Source organism: Festucalex cinctus, chromosome 6 (assembly GCF_051991245.1).
Source record: "Festucalex cinctus isolate MCC-2025b chromosome 6, RoL_Fcin_1.0, whole genome shotgun sequence".
NCBI classification, from domain to species: Eukaryota; Metazoa; Chordata; class Actinopteri; order Syngnathiformes; family Syngnathidae; genus Festucalex; species Festucalex cinctus.
In genome coordinates this window covers 24,646,801-24,664,845 of record NC_135416.1, presented here as the reverse complement: position 1 = coordinate 24,664,845, position 18,045 = coordinate 24,646,801, and the positions used below count along the sequence as shown (strand labels likewise).

At 38.4% G+C, this 18,045-nt stretch overlaps 1 protein-coding gene across 4 annotated transcripts in view; it reads right to left on the bottom strand.

Moving 5' to 3' along the window:
* LOC144020995 (ras and Rab interactor 2-like) overlaps positions 1–16,592 on the bottom strand; it is a 33,467-nt gene extending 16,875 nt beyond the window's left edge. For 3 of the 4 annotated variants that reach the window (XR_013284024.1, XM_077524954.1, XM_077524953.1), the window contains exons 1-6: positions 16,294–16,505; positions 8,079–8,225; positions 4,030–4,124; positions 3,696–3,906; positions 3,507–3,621; positions 826–898 (exon numbers count right to left, since the gene is read on the bottom strand). Coding sequence is in view for 3 of the 4 variants with exons in the window: in XM_077524954.1 (XP_077381080.1) it covers positions 826–898; positions 3,507–3,621; positions 3,696–3,906; positions 4,030–4,124; positions 8,079–8,147 (563 nt within the window). In the remaining variant the exon portion in view is untranslated. Of the gene's footprint in view, positions 1–825; positions 899–3,506; positions 3,622–3,695; positions 3,907–4,029; positions 4,125–8,078; positions 8,226–16,293; positions 16,506–16,573 lie in introns of those variants that run through there. The other variant, XM_077524952.1, reaches the window with a different exon arrangement.
* Positions 16,593–18,045: the final 1,453 nt, after the last annotated feature.

Genomic DNA, 18,045 nt, shown 5'->3' with positions numbered 1-18,045 from the left:
TGTTGTATTTCCGTGTTGATTGATTCCGTGTAATATTTCGAGTAGTCCTTGCCGGTTGCAAGTGTTTTGTGTTTTTCTATTTCATGTCCTTGCCTTTTGCAAGTGTCTTTGGTTACGTTAGTGCTCCTTGCCGTTTGCAAGTGTTTTTGTTACGTTCGTGCTCCTTCCCTTTTGCAAGTGTTTTCTGTTACGTTCGTGCTCCTTGCCTTTTCAAGTGTTTTCTGTTACCTTCGTGCTCCTTGCCTTTTGCAAGTGTTTTTTGTAATTCTAGTCATCTTGCCTGCGAGCAAGCTTTTACGTCTTCGGTTTGTCAAAAATAAATCGAATTGTATTTTTCCTCTTCTGAGCCTGCGTTTCTGGGATCTGCTTTTTCATCGACTCTGTCGAGTCCTAACACTTAGATAATCCAGATCATTATAGTTGTAATAACTTTGAAATACTTTGATATGATGGTGTAGAACAGCGCTTCATTTCTTAAAATACCTTGCTTTATTTTTTAAGTCTTTAATTAAGATGGCTGCCCAAACATTTCAGACATTTTGTGTGGAGCACACTCATGAAATATACACTTTCTCACTGTTATGTGAATGAGTTTCTTTGACTTGTATTAAATTCAGTTACACTTACTGTAATTTAAATTCATTCATTGAATTGAATTCTGAAATTGTGAAATTTGCAAATCACTAGTAGCTATCTAGAAAGTAAAAATGGACAGACTAGTCCAAAAGTAGGCTATTTTTTTTTTTTATCATCCACCAGTAGCATTGTATTATATACAGTAGCACTGTATCACATAAAGACAAAAGAAGAGAAATTGTTCAGTACCTGCTTATACAGTAGAAAGCCACCAGACGGAAAAGATCTGCAAAGCTGATCCCAGATCCATCGAGAGAAAATGCTGCAAAACAAACAAACTTTGAGATATGAATTGCTTTCTTTATTGATCTTTATGTGCCCTGTTATTGGCTGGCGAGTGGCGACCAGCTTAGGGTGTAGTCTGCGTTTTGCCCAAAGCCATCCTGACTTCATGCAACACTCAACAAGTGTGCAGAAAAAATATGGTTGGAAAACAGTGTTCAGTGACTCTTTCCACTGCAGTGTGTGCAGAACATCCCACATGTAAACACCAACACTCCCTCTTCCTCGCACATGTGCAGTCATATCAAGGAAAGGTGACAACTGCTATGAGATCATCCTTTGGCATCGAGATACAACACTTCGTGACCACTTCAATGGCATCACAAGCAGCAATGCAAACTAAAAACTGATACAAGTACAGGACCATGAATATATATATAGAAATATGTATTTTCTAGGATGAAAAGAAATGTTTTGTGCTACTACTACTACTTCTAGTGTCCCCACAACATGATCATTGGATAATGACAATTTGAAAACAAAGAAATTATTCCAAAAGGTGTCATGTCTGGGTTAAGTTTGAGTTCATGACCTGTTAAGTTGGGAGGTTGAGTGTCTGTTTTGAACTGATGTAACCATGATATAACCATCAATTTCAACTGGTTTTAGGCTCAATGATGTTTGTCAAGGATCTTTTATGCTCTTTGATGTTTGTTGTGGTCGGGAACAATCTGTAATTACTGGGTTAACAACCAATCAGAGAATTCCAGGTCAGTACTAGTACTCACATGTCTAGCCACAACCAATGAGATTGACTGACTCTCTAATTGAGGGTCTGAGAATTGGGTGTGTTTTGCCGGATTATTGTCCACCTGTTCCTGTGTACAGCGTCACTGAGTTTCTGCCTCTCGATGTGATTAAATAGATGAAATCGTATTTGTGTCTGCCCCTTTGGGATCCAAACCTCTCAGCACACAACAAAAGGTCAGATCAGTTGAAAATTGAGCTGCTAATAGCACTGACTAGATTCAGACATCTAATATTCAAATTAAGACAACATTCTTGATCCCAAAATGGGGAATTTATTTGTAGCTCCCAGTCCCATATTGCACATTCCATTCAGCAAACACTTATTTTTTTAAGACAATGGATTAAAAAAAAAAAAAAAAAAAAAAAAATGATGATTAAGATCATCGTTTGTTGCAGCCCCACACATAATTAAATACAAATGCAAATATTTACAACACTTTTGTCACACTTTCTCCTTCAGTTGTGCTGCTCATTCTGATATGGATGCCTTGGCCACCTGGAGGTAGTATAAGATCACTGTAGGCACCACTGGGTAGTCACAGTTAAATGATTAAAAATCTGCTGTATAAAGTTGGTGATGTTTACCATTTAAGCATGTGCCGTGGTGCCTTCAGCTTCCAAGTGACCCAACGTCGGCCATTTTTTGTTTTGGCTTGCAAGCGCAGACGTGAGATACGACATCATACAAGCGCCGCATGGTGGCAGGTGGCTTAAATCCACAAAAAACGTCAGTTTGGCAGATGTAATTGGAATTATTCTTCAGAAGGGGTTTCAAGCTGTTTATTAAGGTAACATAAAAGAAAATGAAACATAAAAGAAATAATTACATGTGTATTTAAAGCAACCACATAGACTTTGCTTCCTTAATGCAAACATATAAGAAGGAAACTCCCAAGGATTACAGGCTGGGTTTGCTACACTTTAAACAAGTGATTCTCAACTGGTGGGTCAGGACCTAAAAGTGGGTCGCTGACCGCATTTTGGGTGGATCGTGGAACAGCTAGTAAAAAGTACATGTATTTGCATTCAGATTTTTTTCCCCCATGACAATATGGAAGTGTTCCAAGTTCCGAGATGGAATGTATTAGGTAAGTAACAGGAAGTGTTCCTCACTCGTACTCTAGTCGTTCGTTTACTCTGTAAACAAACACAGTATATCTCAGACTTTGGCTCACTGGCATAGCAAGTAATATATGCTTTTGGTGCTATCCTCAAATTAATTTGAAAGAGAATTTCAAAATTGAACATACTGTATGTATTTTTTTATTTTTAACACTATTTGTAAATAAATAAAAAAAACACATATGCTACTGTTTTAACGTCCATAAAAGTGTGTTGTGAGCTTACAAATACAAGGAGTACCAACAGTTGCGAGCCACTCTCTAAACAATGGATATCTGAACATAAACAGTGCAGCAACACATGTAGACAGACCATACAGCAAAGCTAACAGGCATATATTCTTTATCCGCTACCAAGGAAAAACTACAATTACTGCTGTACTGAGAAGCTGAGAGAGTGGAGCCTCCAGTACAGTAATGTCTCTCTTATACTGCCCCCAGGTGGCCATGGGCAGAACGTGTGACAAAAACTGATGAATTCTTATTAACTGTATTTAATTATAGTAATATTATACTATATATTATGCTATTTTTTCTCATTAAAAGCACATTACAAATTGTTTTTGGGGGGGAGGCTGGAAGGGATTAGTGGCCTTTCCATTCATTTCAATAGATAAAGATAATTTGCGATACAAATTGCAAGTTGAAAGTGTGATCAAGGAATTATTTGAACTCACATCATAATCATCACATGAATCCAAAAGGCACGAAACTTACTATACATGCTCTCCCTGACAGGGAAGTTGCTGATGGAGCTTCCTGACTGATCCCCTTTGAGCCGAACAGAGAGGACCTTCCTCTGCAGAGTGAGCGACTTCCTTACCAAGAAAACCTGAAGAAGAAGAAGACTACACAGTCTTCCAAATCTAACATAGCTCCTTTAATATTCAAGATCACAGTCCTCACCCCTGGCGGCTGTTTAAGGAGGATGTGGGTGGCCTCCTCTTCACTGACTGTTAGCAGCAGCCACACGGGGTGCGTTTGAGTCAGTCTGTCCAACACGCTCATCCTCCTCCGGAGTGAGTCATATCCATAATCCCTTTCACACCTCACGCTGGCACGTTGAGGGGGCTCCAGGTAAATTCCACTCCTGTCACCGCTCACCTCAATCTCTGGCCTGGCAAAGAAGGGACAGCAAAAAATAGTTTAGAGATTTGATCCACATAACACTTGAAAAATAAATGTTAAGATTGATCAAGGTTTCGTTAAGAAGTCAGCGTATCCATGACAACAACCATACCCTTGTCTGTCCACGGGGCCTGGGTCCACTGTGGGAGAAGTGTGAACCATCTCCTTCTTTAACTCCCCAATCTCCAGCGCAAATGCATCAATCAGCTGCAAGAATAAAGAAGGAGAACATTTGACAGATGAGTGGAAGGAGGAGTGGCAACACAAGTCAACCAAGCCAAGAGAATCGCTCAAACAAGATGAAGACATTGAGACTGATCATACTTAGAGCAAGGGGAAGGGTTGGTCAGCCTTCCTGTGTGTGTGCGTGTGACTGGATGTGCGCGTGTGCGTGTATGTGTGTCTAATTTCCGACAGGCAGGAAACTAAACACAAAGCATTGGCGCACACCTACATCCAAAGTGTGAGAAAACATCTCTTGTTTTGCGCTCAGTTCTTGGACTGCTTCGATGATTTTTTATTTATTTTTTTTTTGTTTTGTTTCTCACATGTCCCTGCCTATAGCATTCTACACTGTATCTTGTTCAGCAGCATTCATTCTTGTTCTTATCTTGTGGTATTGGTTCACAGTCGCTTGTATTTTTCCAGTTAGCTTGTCTTGTCTTGTTCAGTTTGTATCAGGCTTGCATATGCCAGTCAGTCATTTCCATTTTATCGTCTCTAGTTCAAACATGTTTGCATACCCACATTAAATTCTCCAATTCTTTTTTTTTTTTTGTCTGCCTACCTCTTTTGCAGTGTTAGGAAGTAACATTGTGGGAAAAAATTACAGGTGATGTTGCAGTATTAAAGATATATCTCATTTTTACACTTCAAGCAATAATGCCATGGGATGTGACGGTAAAAAAACACCTTTTTAGTTTATCTGGCTGGCATTCTGAGAAGTTAAACATTGCCCTCTGCTGTCAAGTTTGGTTCAGTCCAAAATGATGTCCACGCTTTCGCCGGGCAAGCAAGAATTAGCTGGAGCGGCTAGCAAGAATGGCTAGCGGGAGCAAAGCAGAGGGAAGCAAGTGGTGGGACCACGAAACAAAGGGCCTCAAGCTGAGGCCCACTTGTCGTCGCTGAGGGCCACAAGCGGTGAACATTGGGTCCAATACTCAAGCTGTAAGCACCACCAGTGGCTAACTACGGGTGCAAAGTTCTTCTCCTCCAGGTATCTGTAGCAGAAAGTTGGTGGCGGAACATGTTAGCGGCGACCTATGTAATGTAGTTAGTGATTAGCAATGATTAAATAAAAAATTAAAAAAAAAGCACATTGATGTGATAGAACACTTTTTCTGCTTATTATTGAAATTAATAATGTTTTTTTTAATGAATGAATTATTAGTTCACCACTAGATGGCGCTAAATATTACACACTGTATCTTTAACGTTCGACCTGGAATTTGACTTCAGGCTCCCGTGTCTAAAGTCAGTGGTGCCACTCAGCCGCCTGAAGTTAGCAATAACATGTCAGCGTGATAACACTTCCGGGTAGCGGTCCAAGCATTGAGCGAAGAGGGTTGCAATTATGAGACATGATGATGCAGCCCTTGATTGACTGCGATCTAGGGTTCTTAAAAGGTGGGAAAAACAGGGACAGCGTGACAGCATTGACAAAGAAAAAGCTCAAATAGAGAGCATTAACCACAATGGCAGCAGATTCAGTAAGGCAAGATGTGTCCCCATTCAAAGCCTTATTTGGGAAAATGGTTTGACGTTGGCTGCAAAATGATTTGCAGCAAAATGCCTTTTGTCTTGTGCTAGCCAAAAAAAAAAAAAAACTTTCTGCTTTCAAGCTGACACAGAATCGGACTTTTGCCACACTTAAGTGTGTACTGTACAGCACTAATAAGTACAGAAATATTGCATGAAATACAAAAAGCATCTCATGTTTTCATAGTTTTTCGATACAGTATTTAGTATTCTCGTGACTCTATGATGGTACTTAAAATACTCTAAATGCTGTATGAATAAAACAATTGATTGGTCTAGTTTTCCATTTAGCACATGTACTATCATTTTGGTGTTTGTGATGTAACTGAACAATTGAGGGAATGTGAACTGTTTTTAAAGTACATGACCCATTTTGACCAATAGAGTGCAGTATTCTCCAGTACATTTCTCTAACATCCGGGCAGCAGGTCTTCAGCAGAGGCTTGCCGAACCTCCCTTGCTGGTCCCCGCCCTGTTCATTCCACGCACCCTCCCCCATGGTTTGTCAGGTCAAAAACCGCTGCCCTCCCCCAAAGGTTTGTGAATCAGGTCAAACACACATAAGCCCCTGTACATGGTGCAATGCAAAACAATATGATGTCCATTTTGTTGAGTAAAAAATAAGAACCATTTGACTACTATTTGAATTCTGAATTTTGTTCAAGGCTATAGGAACCACACAATGCACTTTGGGGGTGCTCGGTTTATGACAGAGTTTCTACATTGTTGCAGGACCCCAAATGTTGTGCTTAAGCCGGAACACACCATGGTCTATCACCATATGCTAACAAGCAAAAATAATGAAACCTTTCTAAGGCCGAAAGTAATCATGCCATTATGTGCTTTCATTTCGTAATTTTCAAGGGGAGAGCTTCATTAAGTTGACTTCAGTACATCTCAAAGAATTTAGTCTTAACAGACTTTTCTGTGAACCAATTAGAAAAAATTCTTACTATCAAAATGATGAATCAGGCTCAAAGTTGGTTTAGCGCCAAGAATCCTGAAATGTTTTCTTGGAATATATCAATGATGTAAAATTGTTGCTTCCTCACAGTTTACTATGAAATTGAGGAAGGCCAGATGCCAACCCATCAAGGGTGAAATTAAATAACCAAGTAAATCTTTTGTTTTAACAACCATCTCTCCATCGTGTTTTCCCGCCCATGATTTGGCATCTAATACATTCTGAGGGGTGGGAGAAAAATCGATATCACAATATATTGTTGCGCTCTCTGTTGCAATAAATTATCGATACACTGACGGTAGATATCGATGTAATGTATCCAGTTGTGAAGTGTTATGGTATAAATGTTTATGCACTTTAATTTGTCTCACTTTATAATGTTTACAGTTAAAAGACTAAGAGGCAGTGAGGCACTATGCAGAATTTTGTACATTGTACATAGTTTTGGCATTGAATAAATGCATAATTAGACATTTTCCTTTTTATGGGCATTTGTTGGCTTTTTCAGTCACATATCGTGACATATTGCTAAAATATTTTTGACAATATATAAAAAAATCGTACATATCGTGTATCGTGATATTATCGATATTGTGAGCCAAATATCGTCACAGTATCAAATCGTGGTTTACCCGTATCGTCCCACCCCTAGAGAATACATTTATTAGTTTTACTACATTTTCAATGTAGGGAAGGGGTGGCCAAGTTCGGTCCTCGAAAGCCCCTATCCAGTCTGTTTTCCATGTTTCTCTCCACTAACGCACCTGATTCATGATCAGGATCGTTATCAGGCTTCTGTAAAGCTTGCTGATTAGCTGATCAATAGATTCAGCTGCGCTGAAGGTGTTGTGTGCTGAGAGGTTTGGATCCCAAAGGCGCAGACACCACTAAGATTTGATCTATTTATTCACATCGAGAGGCACAGAAACTCAGAGACGCTGTACACAGGAACAGGTGGACAATAATCCGGCAACCAGACAGCTTATAAAGACAGTAAATCCATCTCATTGGTTGTGGCTAGATATGTGGGCACCAGTACTGACATGGAATCATCGGCTTGGCTGTTGACTGGTTTCTAACCAAATAGAGAAATTAAAGAGTCTTGATATCATCTAGTTACAAATAAAACTAATAGAACCAAACATTAGACTTTAGCCTCAAACAAATCATCAGTTCACATAAAGTCAACTATCAGACATTTGCCGCAAACAAAACACAGTCATGATAGTGGAACCCAGGCGTGACCCCAGACATGAGACAAGACCCAAACATTACTCCTGCATGACTCCAGTCATGACAGAAGGAGGGCGACATGGAAAACAGGCTGGATAGGGGCTCTCGAGGACTGAACTTGGCCACCCCTGGTAGGGTGAGTCTTCTGACTTGGAATGTGACATGTTCAACAGCTCTAAATGATCTTAAATCATTCTCAGGCTTACCTTGAAGAAGCTGCCACTTCGTATCATGGGCCCATCTTGAGGATTGTCGCTTGACGTTTTAGAGTCCATTTTGCCTTCCTTTTGATGTGGATAGAGTCTTCTTTATGGCTGTTTGTTTACATCTGCATCAAAAAGCAGGCCGGAGCTCTGTGGGTCAAACACATAAATCAGGAAAGAGGATTCTAATTTTTCCACTTTTCAAGAGTCAGTCTGAGTTTGCCTTTTTCCTAACCTCCCTGTAATTATTCCCCTCATTCTTCTTTCACTGTCGGGCCTCCACCCTTTCTGACATTCCAAATTCACTACTTCTTAGTCAAGTTTTATTCTGCTCACTTAATGGTTACATTTTTCAGGCTTCAAACTTAGTTTGTGTATATTGCTGAACATTTGTAATTGAGTTTCCACTTTAGAGTCCACCACATCCTGCACAGCTGTTTGTTTGTTTTTTTCCCCCAGCAAGTCTCCCCCCCTGAATTTGTTCAGAGTATGGCTTAGTAACACTCTTCTTGTCAGTCTTCTTTTTTATATATATATATATATATCAGTGGTCAGTGCAACGTCCAAGTGCAGCGCAGCCGGGTCAATGAGTTGTGAAATCAAAAACACTGACTAACTATGTCCAGCAGATGGCAGCATTGTATCTCTTGTCAATGGGCTGTCGGTGTATGGAATTTCTCAACTCACCTCAAGTTTATTAAACCTCGCAGCGGGAGCTGCTCGGGCCCTAACTAGAGCTGCGAATTACAATGAAACATGACGCAATCTGATGAAATAGAACGTTTTCAAGGCTGACGTGAATGATCAAAGCCTTTGTAACATTAAACCTAATTTGACGGAGCGTCACTAAACAAAACATATTAGTATCAAAGTCGCTATTGTGGAGAAAATGTATCTTTTGCTTTCAATTTTGGCTGAATGTCATTCAAATGACCTATTTTCAAATGGTGATTACTAAAGAACAGAATAAGGAAGAAACACACTTTTTTTTCTAATGAAAGATTGGAATGCGATCTTTCATGTGTGTTGTTGTGTATGTGACACAATATTCTGTTTGCTTCGAAAAATGAGATAGAATGCTCGAAATCCGCTGGCATTGGGGGTTGTTTTTTGATAACGTGTGGCAGTAAAAGAGTTAAGCCATCCCTTCACCTCTTTTCTGCCTCACCCCACCTTTTTGTCTCTAGCCAGGCTGAAATCATTAGGTCAGTCCTTCCCTTACTAGCCGAGACAATCTCTGCAAAACAGATATACACGTGACTCACACAGGAAGAGCACACCCCCACCATTCCAGGCTGAAGGGAAGGCAGAAAGGAAGGAATGTATATGTCTTAGTTCACTAACGTGAAACAGGAATTTAGCAACATATCGTTGGAGTAACAAGACAAATAACATAAGTAGCCATAACTGAGTGACTATGCTGTATGTTTTCTCATAAGATTTGGCACAAAAACAAGTATTTTGTTTTGTTTCCTGGCCACAGCTTCCCCAATATAAAGCTTGATTTCTCCGTCGTTATCCTCATTCTGCTCTCATTGAAACCTTTGGCTTCAAGCTATTTAAAAAAAACAAACTAACTAAGAATTGGGAAAGATTCAATCCCGCAGAGGAATGTCCTGTAGGGCAGTTGTTTGTCTTTGTCTTACTTTGTGGGTTCCAATAAAAACAAACAGATACTGCAGATGCTAGATACGGGAAAGCACACATTTTAAGTGACGTCCTAATAACACACATTTTCTCTCTGACTGTCCGCATGCATTGTTAACAGCTGGCACAGCTGACATGATATTGAAGTTTTTAGACTGTAAATTATTCCACCTGATTAATAAACAACATTACTTGTTGAGTAGTAATATGTTCCATTTTTTGATGGTAATTGCTTCATGACATAATTAATCCACAATTAAGATGACACAAATGACCAAATTATTAAGTCATTGTTTACTCTGCCCATCCCTACTTCTTCGGCTTACCCAGAAAATCTGAATTAACATTAAGTGATCAACACAGCTATAAGAAACACATATGCTGGTTTTGTAAAGCTATATACAATACAAATTAAAAGTCTACACACCCCTGGCCAAACGGCAGACAGATTAGAATAAATAAATAAATAAATAATAATAAATAAAAAAAAACTTTTCCACAATTAATAAAACCTAAAACCTGTACAACTTAAAAAGAGAAGAAAAATGGCTGCATGTGTTCAGTTTTTTTTAGTTTTGCTTCATCTCTCAAGAAGATGCAATGTTTTAATGTTTCTATTGACAATTAAGGTAAAGGTCACATTAAAGCTACTATATGGAGGATTTCCCCCAAAAATATCTTAATAATAGCCTTTTTATTTGACCATTTATGACTGAAACATATTCTATTTAGTAGATCAACATCTTAGCTGTTCACAATGGGTACTCCTACAAGCCTCTGGCCAATAATATTTCGGAAGCGTCCGGTCCGAATCCTTCGAATTTCCCACCCTCTGTCTGCGGGATGTGACGTCATGCGCGTCCTCGTCAGTTGTTTCCTGTCGCGCGAAGACGGAACAAGTACAGATTTTCGCTGCCCCAGACACCCGCTGTTAAACCGCGGAAGGCTGTTTAAAAAAAAAAAATTAAAACAATGTCAAGTGCCACAAGAAAAAAAATAATAATCAAAACTTGATAGTGACCGACGCCGGGCAAGAACGAGAGTGAACATTGGTTTGACATTTCAGCAGTGGAGAGCGTTGAGATCGGACTTGGATTAGAAAAGTGATTCACAGCTGGCTTTCTACTCCAAAAGGTAAGAAGCGAGTATCTTGACATTCAGAAAAAAATGTGTTGTTTTCCAATAGCAGTAACCTCAAGATCGATCACTTCTCGGTCGTAACTATTGGGGTGAAAGTGAGGTGGACGGCAACATTTAGCGTGAAAGGGGCGGCAAAGTTGAATGTAATAGAACAGAATGACTTTATGAAGAACAGACGTTCCATTCCGCGGCGTTTCAATCAGGCTAAATGTCGCCTTATTTTCCTCTGTGAAAACAGCCTATTGTAGCTACATTATGCTAACGGAATGTGAACGGTACTACTGAATGGCGATAACATTCACGGCCATATCACACTAAGTAGTGAATGGGTCGATATGTTTTTCACAATCGTCAATTTCCATAAATGACAGCCCACCTTTCGGCTCATGCACAATGACGCTAGCCTGGGGACGACATACACTAATAATGACTAGAATCAGGTTGACGTCCGTCGAGCGGGGTGACTACAATATGTAACTGCATATTAACATCGGAATGAGGTCCAATTAATTGACGTAATTTGCACATCGTTTTGGAGTACAGAACAGGACTGGACTTCGACCGACTAATGCAATATGATCTGCACGTCCCGTGGACATCAATTGTTTAGTGGGGATCGAGAGTCTCATTCCGTGAAGTGGCCAGCTTTGTATAACATTATAAAACTTCTTACCTCTGAAAACAGTTTAATTGGATATGAAGAGCCAGTCTTCAGTATTGAGGTCGTGCACGTACGAGTGCGCGCAGCGTGTACGAGCGTGCAGTTTGTTTTCGGCCACAGGTGGCAGTAGCGATTTGAAATTTTTAATCTTCCATATAGCTGCTTTAATGGTTGGCAAATTAAATGGCTTAGCTTGATTTCTTTTTCTTTTCTTTTTTTTTTTTGTTCTTTTTTGTTTTTTTGGCTTAGCTTGATTTCATTACTTTAGATCACACACACACAAAAAAAGAGGTGTTTATACATCATAAATCCACAGTATAGTGTAGTCTAAAAGCAAAGTTAATTGTTGCTTGAACACATACAGGACTGTCTCAGAAAATTTGAATATTGTGATAAAGTCCATTATTTTCTGTAATGCAATTAAAGTGATACTTTACTTATTTAGCCATTTTGACAGTCAAACATTAATATTTTGCCTATAATAAATGTGATATTTTCATTATTTTTCATGTACAATTAGTACCTTTAAAAACGCATTTTGCAACTTGCTGTCGACTGAAAATGACATCACAAGGGCTCAGGTAACCAATCACAGCTCAGCTTGTGAATGTCACATGACCAAACCGAGAAAACAGGTGAGCTGTGATTGGTTACCTGAGCTCTTGTGATGTCATTTTCAGTCGACAGCAAATTGTAAAATGTATTTTTAAAGGTACTAATTGTATGTGAAAAATAATGAAAGTATTACACAAAATATTAACTTTTTATTGCTATAATGGACTATATAAGTGAAGTATCCCTTTAAATAAGCAAAAATGCCATACATTCTGGATTCATTACAAATCAACTGAAATATTGCAAGCCTTTTATTGTTTTAATATTGCTGATTATGTTGTTTTTTTTTTACTTGGACTGAGGAAATATTCTAATATTTTGAGATAGGATATTTGAGTTTTCTTAAGATGTAAGCCAAAATCAGCAATATTAAAATAATAAAAGGCTTGCAATATTTCAGTTGATTTGTAATGAATCCAGAATGTATGGCATTTTTGCTTATTTAATTGCACTACAGAAAATAATGGGCTTTATCACAATGTTCTAATTTTCTGAGACAGTCCTGTAAAGTGACTCACTCCTTTTTAGAAAAAAAAAACACTTTATTGTGCTTTGCTATAAACACACAGCAAGCAGGACCTCACTAAGAGTATGCTATCTTTAATTTTAAGTGCACACCAATTTTCTTTCAGAGTAGTTGATGATAGATTTTTGCAAGCTTTAGTATTTCAAGACAGAATGGCTGTATGGTTTAGTAATTGTGTCTGTGCACCAACATGGGAGAAGAGGCCTTTAAAGCAACATCAAGTTTGGCGAAGCACATCTGCACAAATGGTAAAGTAATCCTGGCTCCAGCACCGCTGTGTGCGACCACAGAGCAGAATCTGGGTCAGTGGTTCTGCCTGATTTCAGCGCAACAGACTGGCCCATGTTGTTTTGGTTAGGCAGGAAACTGTTTTTGGGGGGGAATGCGGAGGAATTTGACTGCTTTCTTCATGTTTTCAACATGTTAGCATTCCAGTGATCTTCTCCATGAAATGTTCATGGGTCCTTCGAAATAAATTGGCTGCATTCATGCCTTATCAACAACTTCAAGGTACTCTAAGTGCTTACACTCTTGTCCAACTGATCACAGAAGTGGAGATTAAAAATGCAACCTTCCATTGTAAGACGATCACCCGAACCTAAACTTAAAGTAAAATGCTTAAAGCAATGCATCTGGCTTGTCAAATGTTTTTTTTTTTTTTTGGCAATGTTTTATGATCAGGAACTACAAATTCACAATTAGAAGAATAGAAAATTTCCATTAATTTTATGCAATTTTATGGGAAATGCAAAGGTATTCTTTAAAATTATGTATATTTTATGGGTAAATTATATGTATCAAAAGTACTAGAGGTATTGGTACTTGGCATCTGTATCGGTGACGCAAGAATTAAGTACTCATACTGGTGTCAGTCTGACAAAAAAACAAAAAAAACAGTAGTATCGAACATCCATATTAATAATTATCAATTTCAATATAGCATGCCAGCAATCATCCATGTATACATTTGACTTTACATAAATAATAAATGCAGTAATAATGCTTCTTTTCGTTAACTTACTTGAACAGGCTTAAATTTCTTGACTTGACTGTGAAACCTTTTTCCAGTAGGGATGTAACAATAACAGCAATATCGTGATATCGCAATATTAAACTGACACAATATCGTCGGCGGCGTCATGTCACGATATTAAAGGAAGCACATCTGTTAAAAAAAAAAAAAAAAACTCAGGTTGATTTCAATTTGCGCAGTTCTAGTGGCTAGGTTTTTTTTTTGGTGCAATTTAACTTTCATAAGGGATGTTTTGGCCCTTCTATGTTTCAAATCCACGCTAATGGTCATTTGAAGCGGAATGAACGTAATATGCTTGTGAGCCGAGTCAATAAGTGGAGGAACTCAATGTCTGCGTGCATTAGCAAGTAAGTGCCTCAATATTAAATATTATGAGAGTTTGTAGGTTGTTTATATGTGTTGCTGTTGTGTACAAAAGCAACACATATAAACAACAATATTGTGTTTTGTTTTTCTTTTCTTTTTTTTAGTATGAGCTATATTGTTGTGACTTTTTTTTTTTTTTTTTTTTAAATATCGCCAACCTCCCCACAATATCATGATAATTATCGTATCATGATGTTTGGATATCATTACATCCCTATTTTCCACTAGACTATTATTGACAATATTGCAGTTAGTCCATAGGCTATAGAAAATGGATGGATGGATGGATGGATGGATGGATGGATGGATGGATGGATGGATGGATGGATGGATGGATGGATGGATGGATGGATATCAAGCATTTCAAATGAAGGTCAATAAAATCTCATAAAAATGAGGATAATGTCAACATTAAACCCCACCATGTTTTGTTGACGTCTCTGTGTGTAATTTGAATCATTTGAAGTTGGGCCTGATTTGCATGACAAGCACATTCACAGCCTGCACTGAATCAGGGCAGGGGCAACATGTTGCCCGTGTCTGATCTATGAACAAATGAAGAATATCAAGTTAGTTAGCAGTATCAACTGAAAAGTTTCGGAAGGTCAAAGCAGAAAAAAGCCTCAGCGAATTGAGACAGAAACTTGTCAACTTGAGCACCAATTTATGGTTCTGGACTTAAAAATGACGTTTGCTTCAAAGCATCTGACATCATAAGGTGAGTTTGCACATATTCATTTAGTAAGCTAATTGTATGTGTTGTATGGCTTGAAAAACAGTTTGGGAAGAGGATATAACAGGCTTTTGTCTTTGTAATGTTAAAAGAATGTTTGCATGGTTGTTGGTGTCGTGTGACCTGCACAGCTGTCAACACTGAACACCAGCCAGCATGGTACTGATGACCATACCAATTTCATCAATGACAATGTAACAAATCACATTTTTTTTATTTTTAAGACAGTAAATTAGCAATTGGAGATCATATTGGGGTGGTGTTGTATGAATAAGACTTAACAAAGGAGAGCAAGGCTTGTACATTCATATTGAACAAAACGATGAATGGAAACGCATATTTTAAAATGTTATTTTCTGAAAATTTGTCAATATGGAGGTGGAGGAAATGTCCCTGGCAGTGACATTTAAAAAATATGAGTTAATACTATCAGCATAGCACATGACTTTGGTGTCCAATTCTGTCGCTGATGTATACACCAAGATATGGCGGAATATAGATTCCAGGGGCAATTATTGATATACAGATTGCGCCTAAACTGAGGGATAGCATTAACATGAATGCCGATTTCATTTTCCTGAGAAAATACATATTAAGTTAAGATACATAAGATGGGCATGCAACTGGGTGGTAATGCATGGGGTTATATATCCATCCATCCATCCATCCATCCATCCATTTTCTTGACCGCTTATTCCTCACAAGGGTCGCGGGGGGTGCTGGAGCCTATCTCAGTTGGCTTTGGGCAGTAGGCGGGGTACACCCTGGACTGGGCGCCAGCCAATCGCAGGGGGTTACATGTTAAAAATAAATAAATAAAAATCACTTCAATGCTGAAAATTGAATACGTTATTTTCCAAGACCCCTGTCAGTGATGGGCCCTTAAAAATCATCATGTTTCCCGCACCCCTGTGCATATGATCTCCATACAGCTGCTGCTGCTGCTTGGTGGGCAACATGCTTGAGGTGAGGACCTGGCATTGTAAATATGTTACTGTATTGGGAAAGTAGGTAATTAATAAATAAATAAATAAATAAACCTTGACAGATTTCAAGAGGCTTCAATGAGACTACTACTGATTTACAAAAACAAGGGACATTCTCAGAAAGTTCAGGCAGGCAGGTTCAGACTAGTTTTAAATGCTTTGTTAAAAATCTCATGGAGTTGCGTGGGACACGTCATACCCACAAAAACGCAACACTATATTTGATTGAAATACTGTACTAAACACTGTGTTGCCCATTAAACTGTACACTGTGCGACGAAAATTAAAGAACATGCATAATGGTCCACTGTATTTAATATAAACAGACATTTCCGAGTGACTTGTGCATATTCATGGCAAAATTGGAATGCCAAAATCCAGTGCTAGGGATGTCTCAGTTTAACATCAACATCAGAAAAACGGAACTTTTGAGCTTCATCCTATAAATGCTGCACAATAAATGTCCAATATACCACCGGCCTTTGTTGTGTTTAATCAAAATGTTACTCACCTGAAAGCGTCCTCAAGCGTCCATTTCCCCCCACATTCGTCTGCCAGTGCAGTATTTGTCTTCTTTCATGCAAGGGACGCCGAACGTCTGCGAACTTCACCAGAACTGTTTACACAAGCGCACGCACGCATTCTTGCATACTTTCCAGTAGACGTCTTCATTTTGTCTGTCGACAATAGAAACAGAAAGTGTTGTGTTGTGTGCCGTGAAGATTCACGGTTGTGATGTTTCACACGTTACTTGAAGACAAAGAAAATGTGATGTTTTTGTGGCGCATCACCTTTCACTTTTCTTCCTCCATTTTTTCAGATCCACGTTTTGTACTACCCTCTAGTGGTTGAGAAACGGTACAAACAAAATAAAGATATTTTGATATTATGATGTAATGTATTACTAGCTGTATTTGGATTTGACATCAAAAGATGAATATAAGACAAAAGATCAACAATTCAGCTTTTATTTTCAGGTATTTAGGTGAGAACGGGGTAAGATTAATTGTCCCTTAAGAAAAATACAAATTTTCTTTAAAAATATAATTTAAATATCGTGATATGTACAGACAGATTAATTCAATCACACGATACTAAAACTTTGCTTTTATAGAGCAAAATTTAAAATATTTTAAAAGGGGTAGAATTGAATTCAACTGAACTTTGAACTTTCTGGACTCTTGATCCAATATAAACAAACACGAAACAGAGACACACAATAAAACAATTGACAATCTGACAAATCATTTTTGATCCATGCAAATTTTGCATTTATGCATTCTGTAATTTTGAACATTATTATTATTATTATTATTATTATTATTAGTATTATTATTATTTTAACTTTGACATGTTTCAACTGAAACACAAATGTGACATAGCATGCACAAAAATAAACGATTAATGACATGCAAATCACATTCGCAAAGATGTGTTAAAAAGATGTGTAGAAATTATTTTATTTCAAATCACATAAATAGATAATCAGATAAAATATGCATAACGACATGGCCCTGGTGGCCCACATCACTGACACTCAATCTATGCTATTGTACTACCAAGAAGTTTTTACCTGAGTCCACACTTTTGCACAGAGCTCATTGGAGCTGAATATCATTTCCAAAGGGACAAATACCTCGCTTGTGGTACAACCACTTACCATCCACGGTCAGCAGATGGCGCAGGTGGACAATTTTAAATACTTGAGGCTCGAGATAGACAACTGTTTTGTCTTATGGACTGCCGAAGATGCTCAGGTCGTTTAATGTCAGCAATCACCTTTAACTTGTGTTTACATTTCACTCATTGAATCTATCATTAGTTATTTCGTCTTGGTTCAATTTTCTCAATGTCAAACATAAAACAAAACTTTCCCAAATACTTAATCAGGCCAGCAAAATAACCACACACCACAGACACCTCTTTCAGAATTATGCAAACGCTCCGTGATGAGGAATGCCACCCTCATCGCTGAGGAATGCTTCTCATTCCCTGCACCACTTGTTTACTTTGCTGCCATCAGACAAAAGTTACAGAACACCACTGGCCGGCCAAAAGGAATATATCCCAGAAATCATTCATCCCTAGCTTTTCTAAATGGCATCAAGTAGCACTGTGGAATTATGGAATCTGTGATTGGCTGGCAACCAGTCCAGGGTGTATGGCCGTCTGGGATAGGCTCCAGCACCCCCGTGACCCTTGTGAGGATTAAACGGTTAAGAAGATGGATGGATAATTCTGTAACGTGAGCGAGTATTGGATG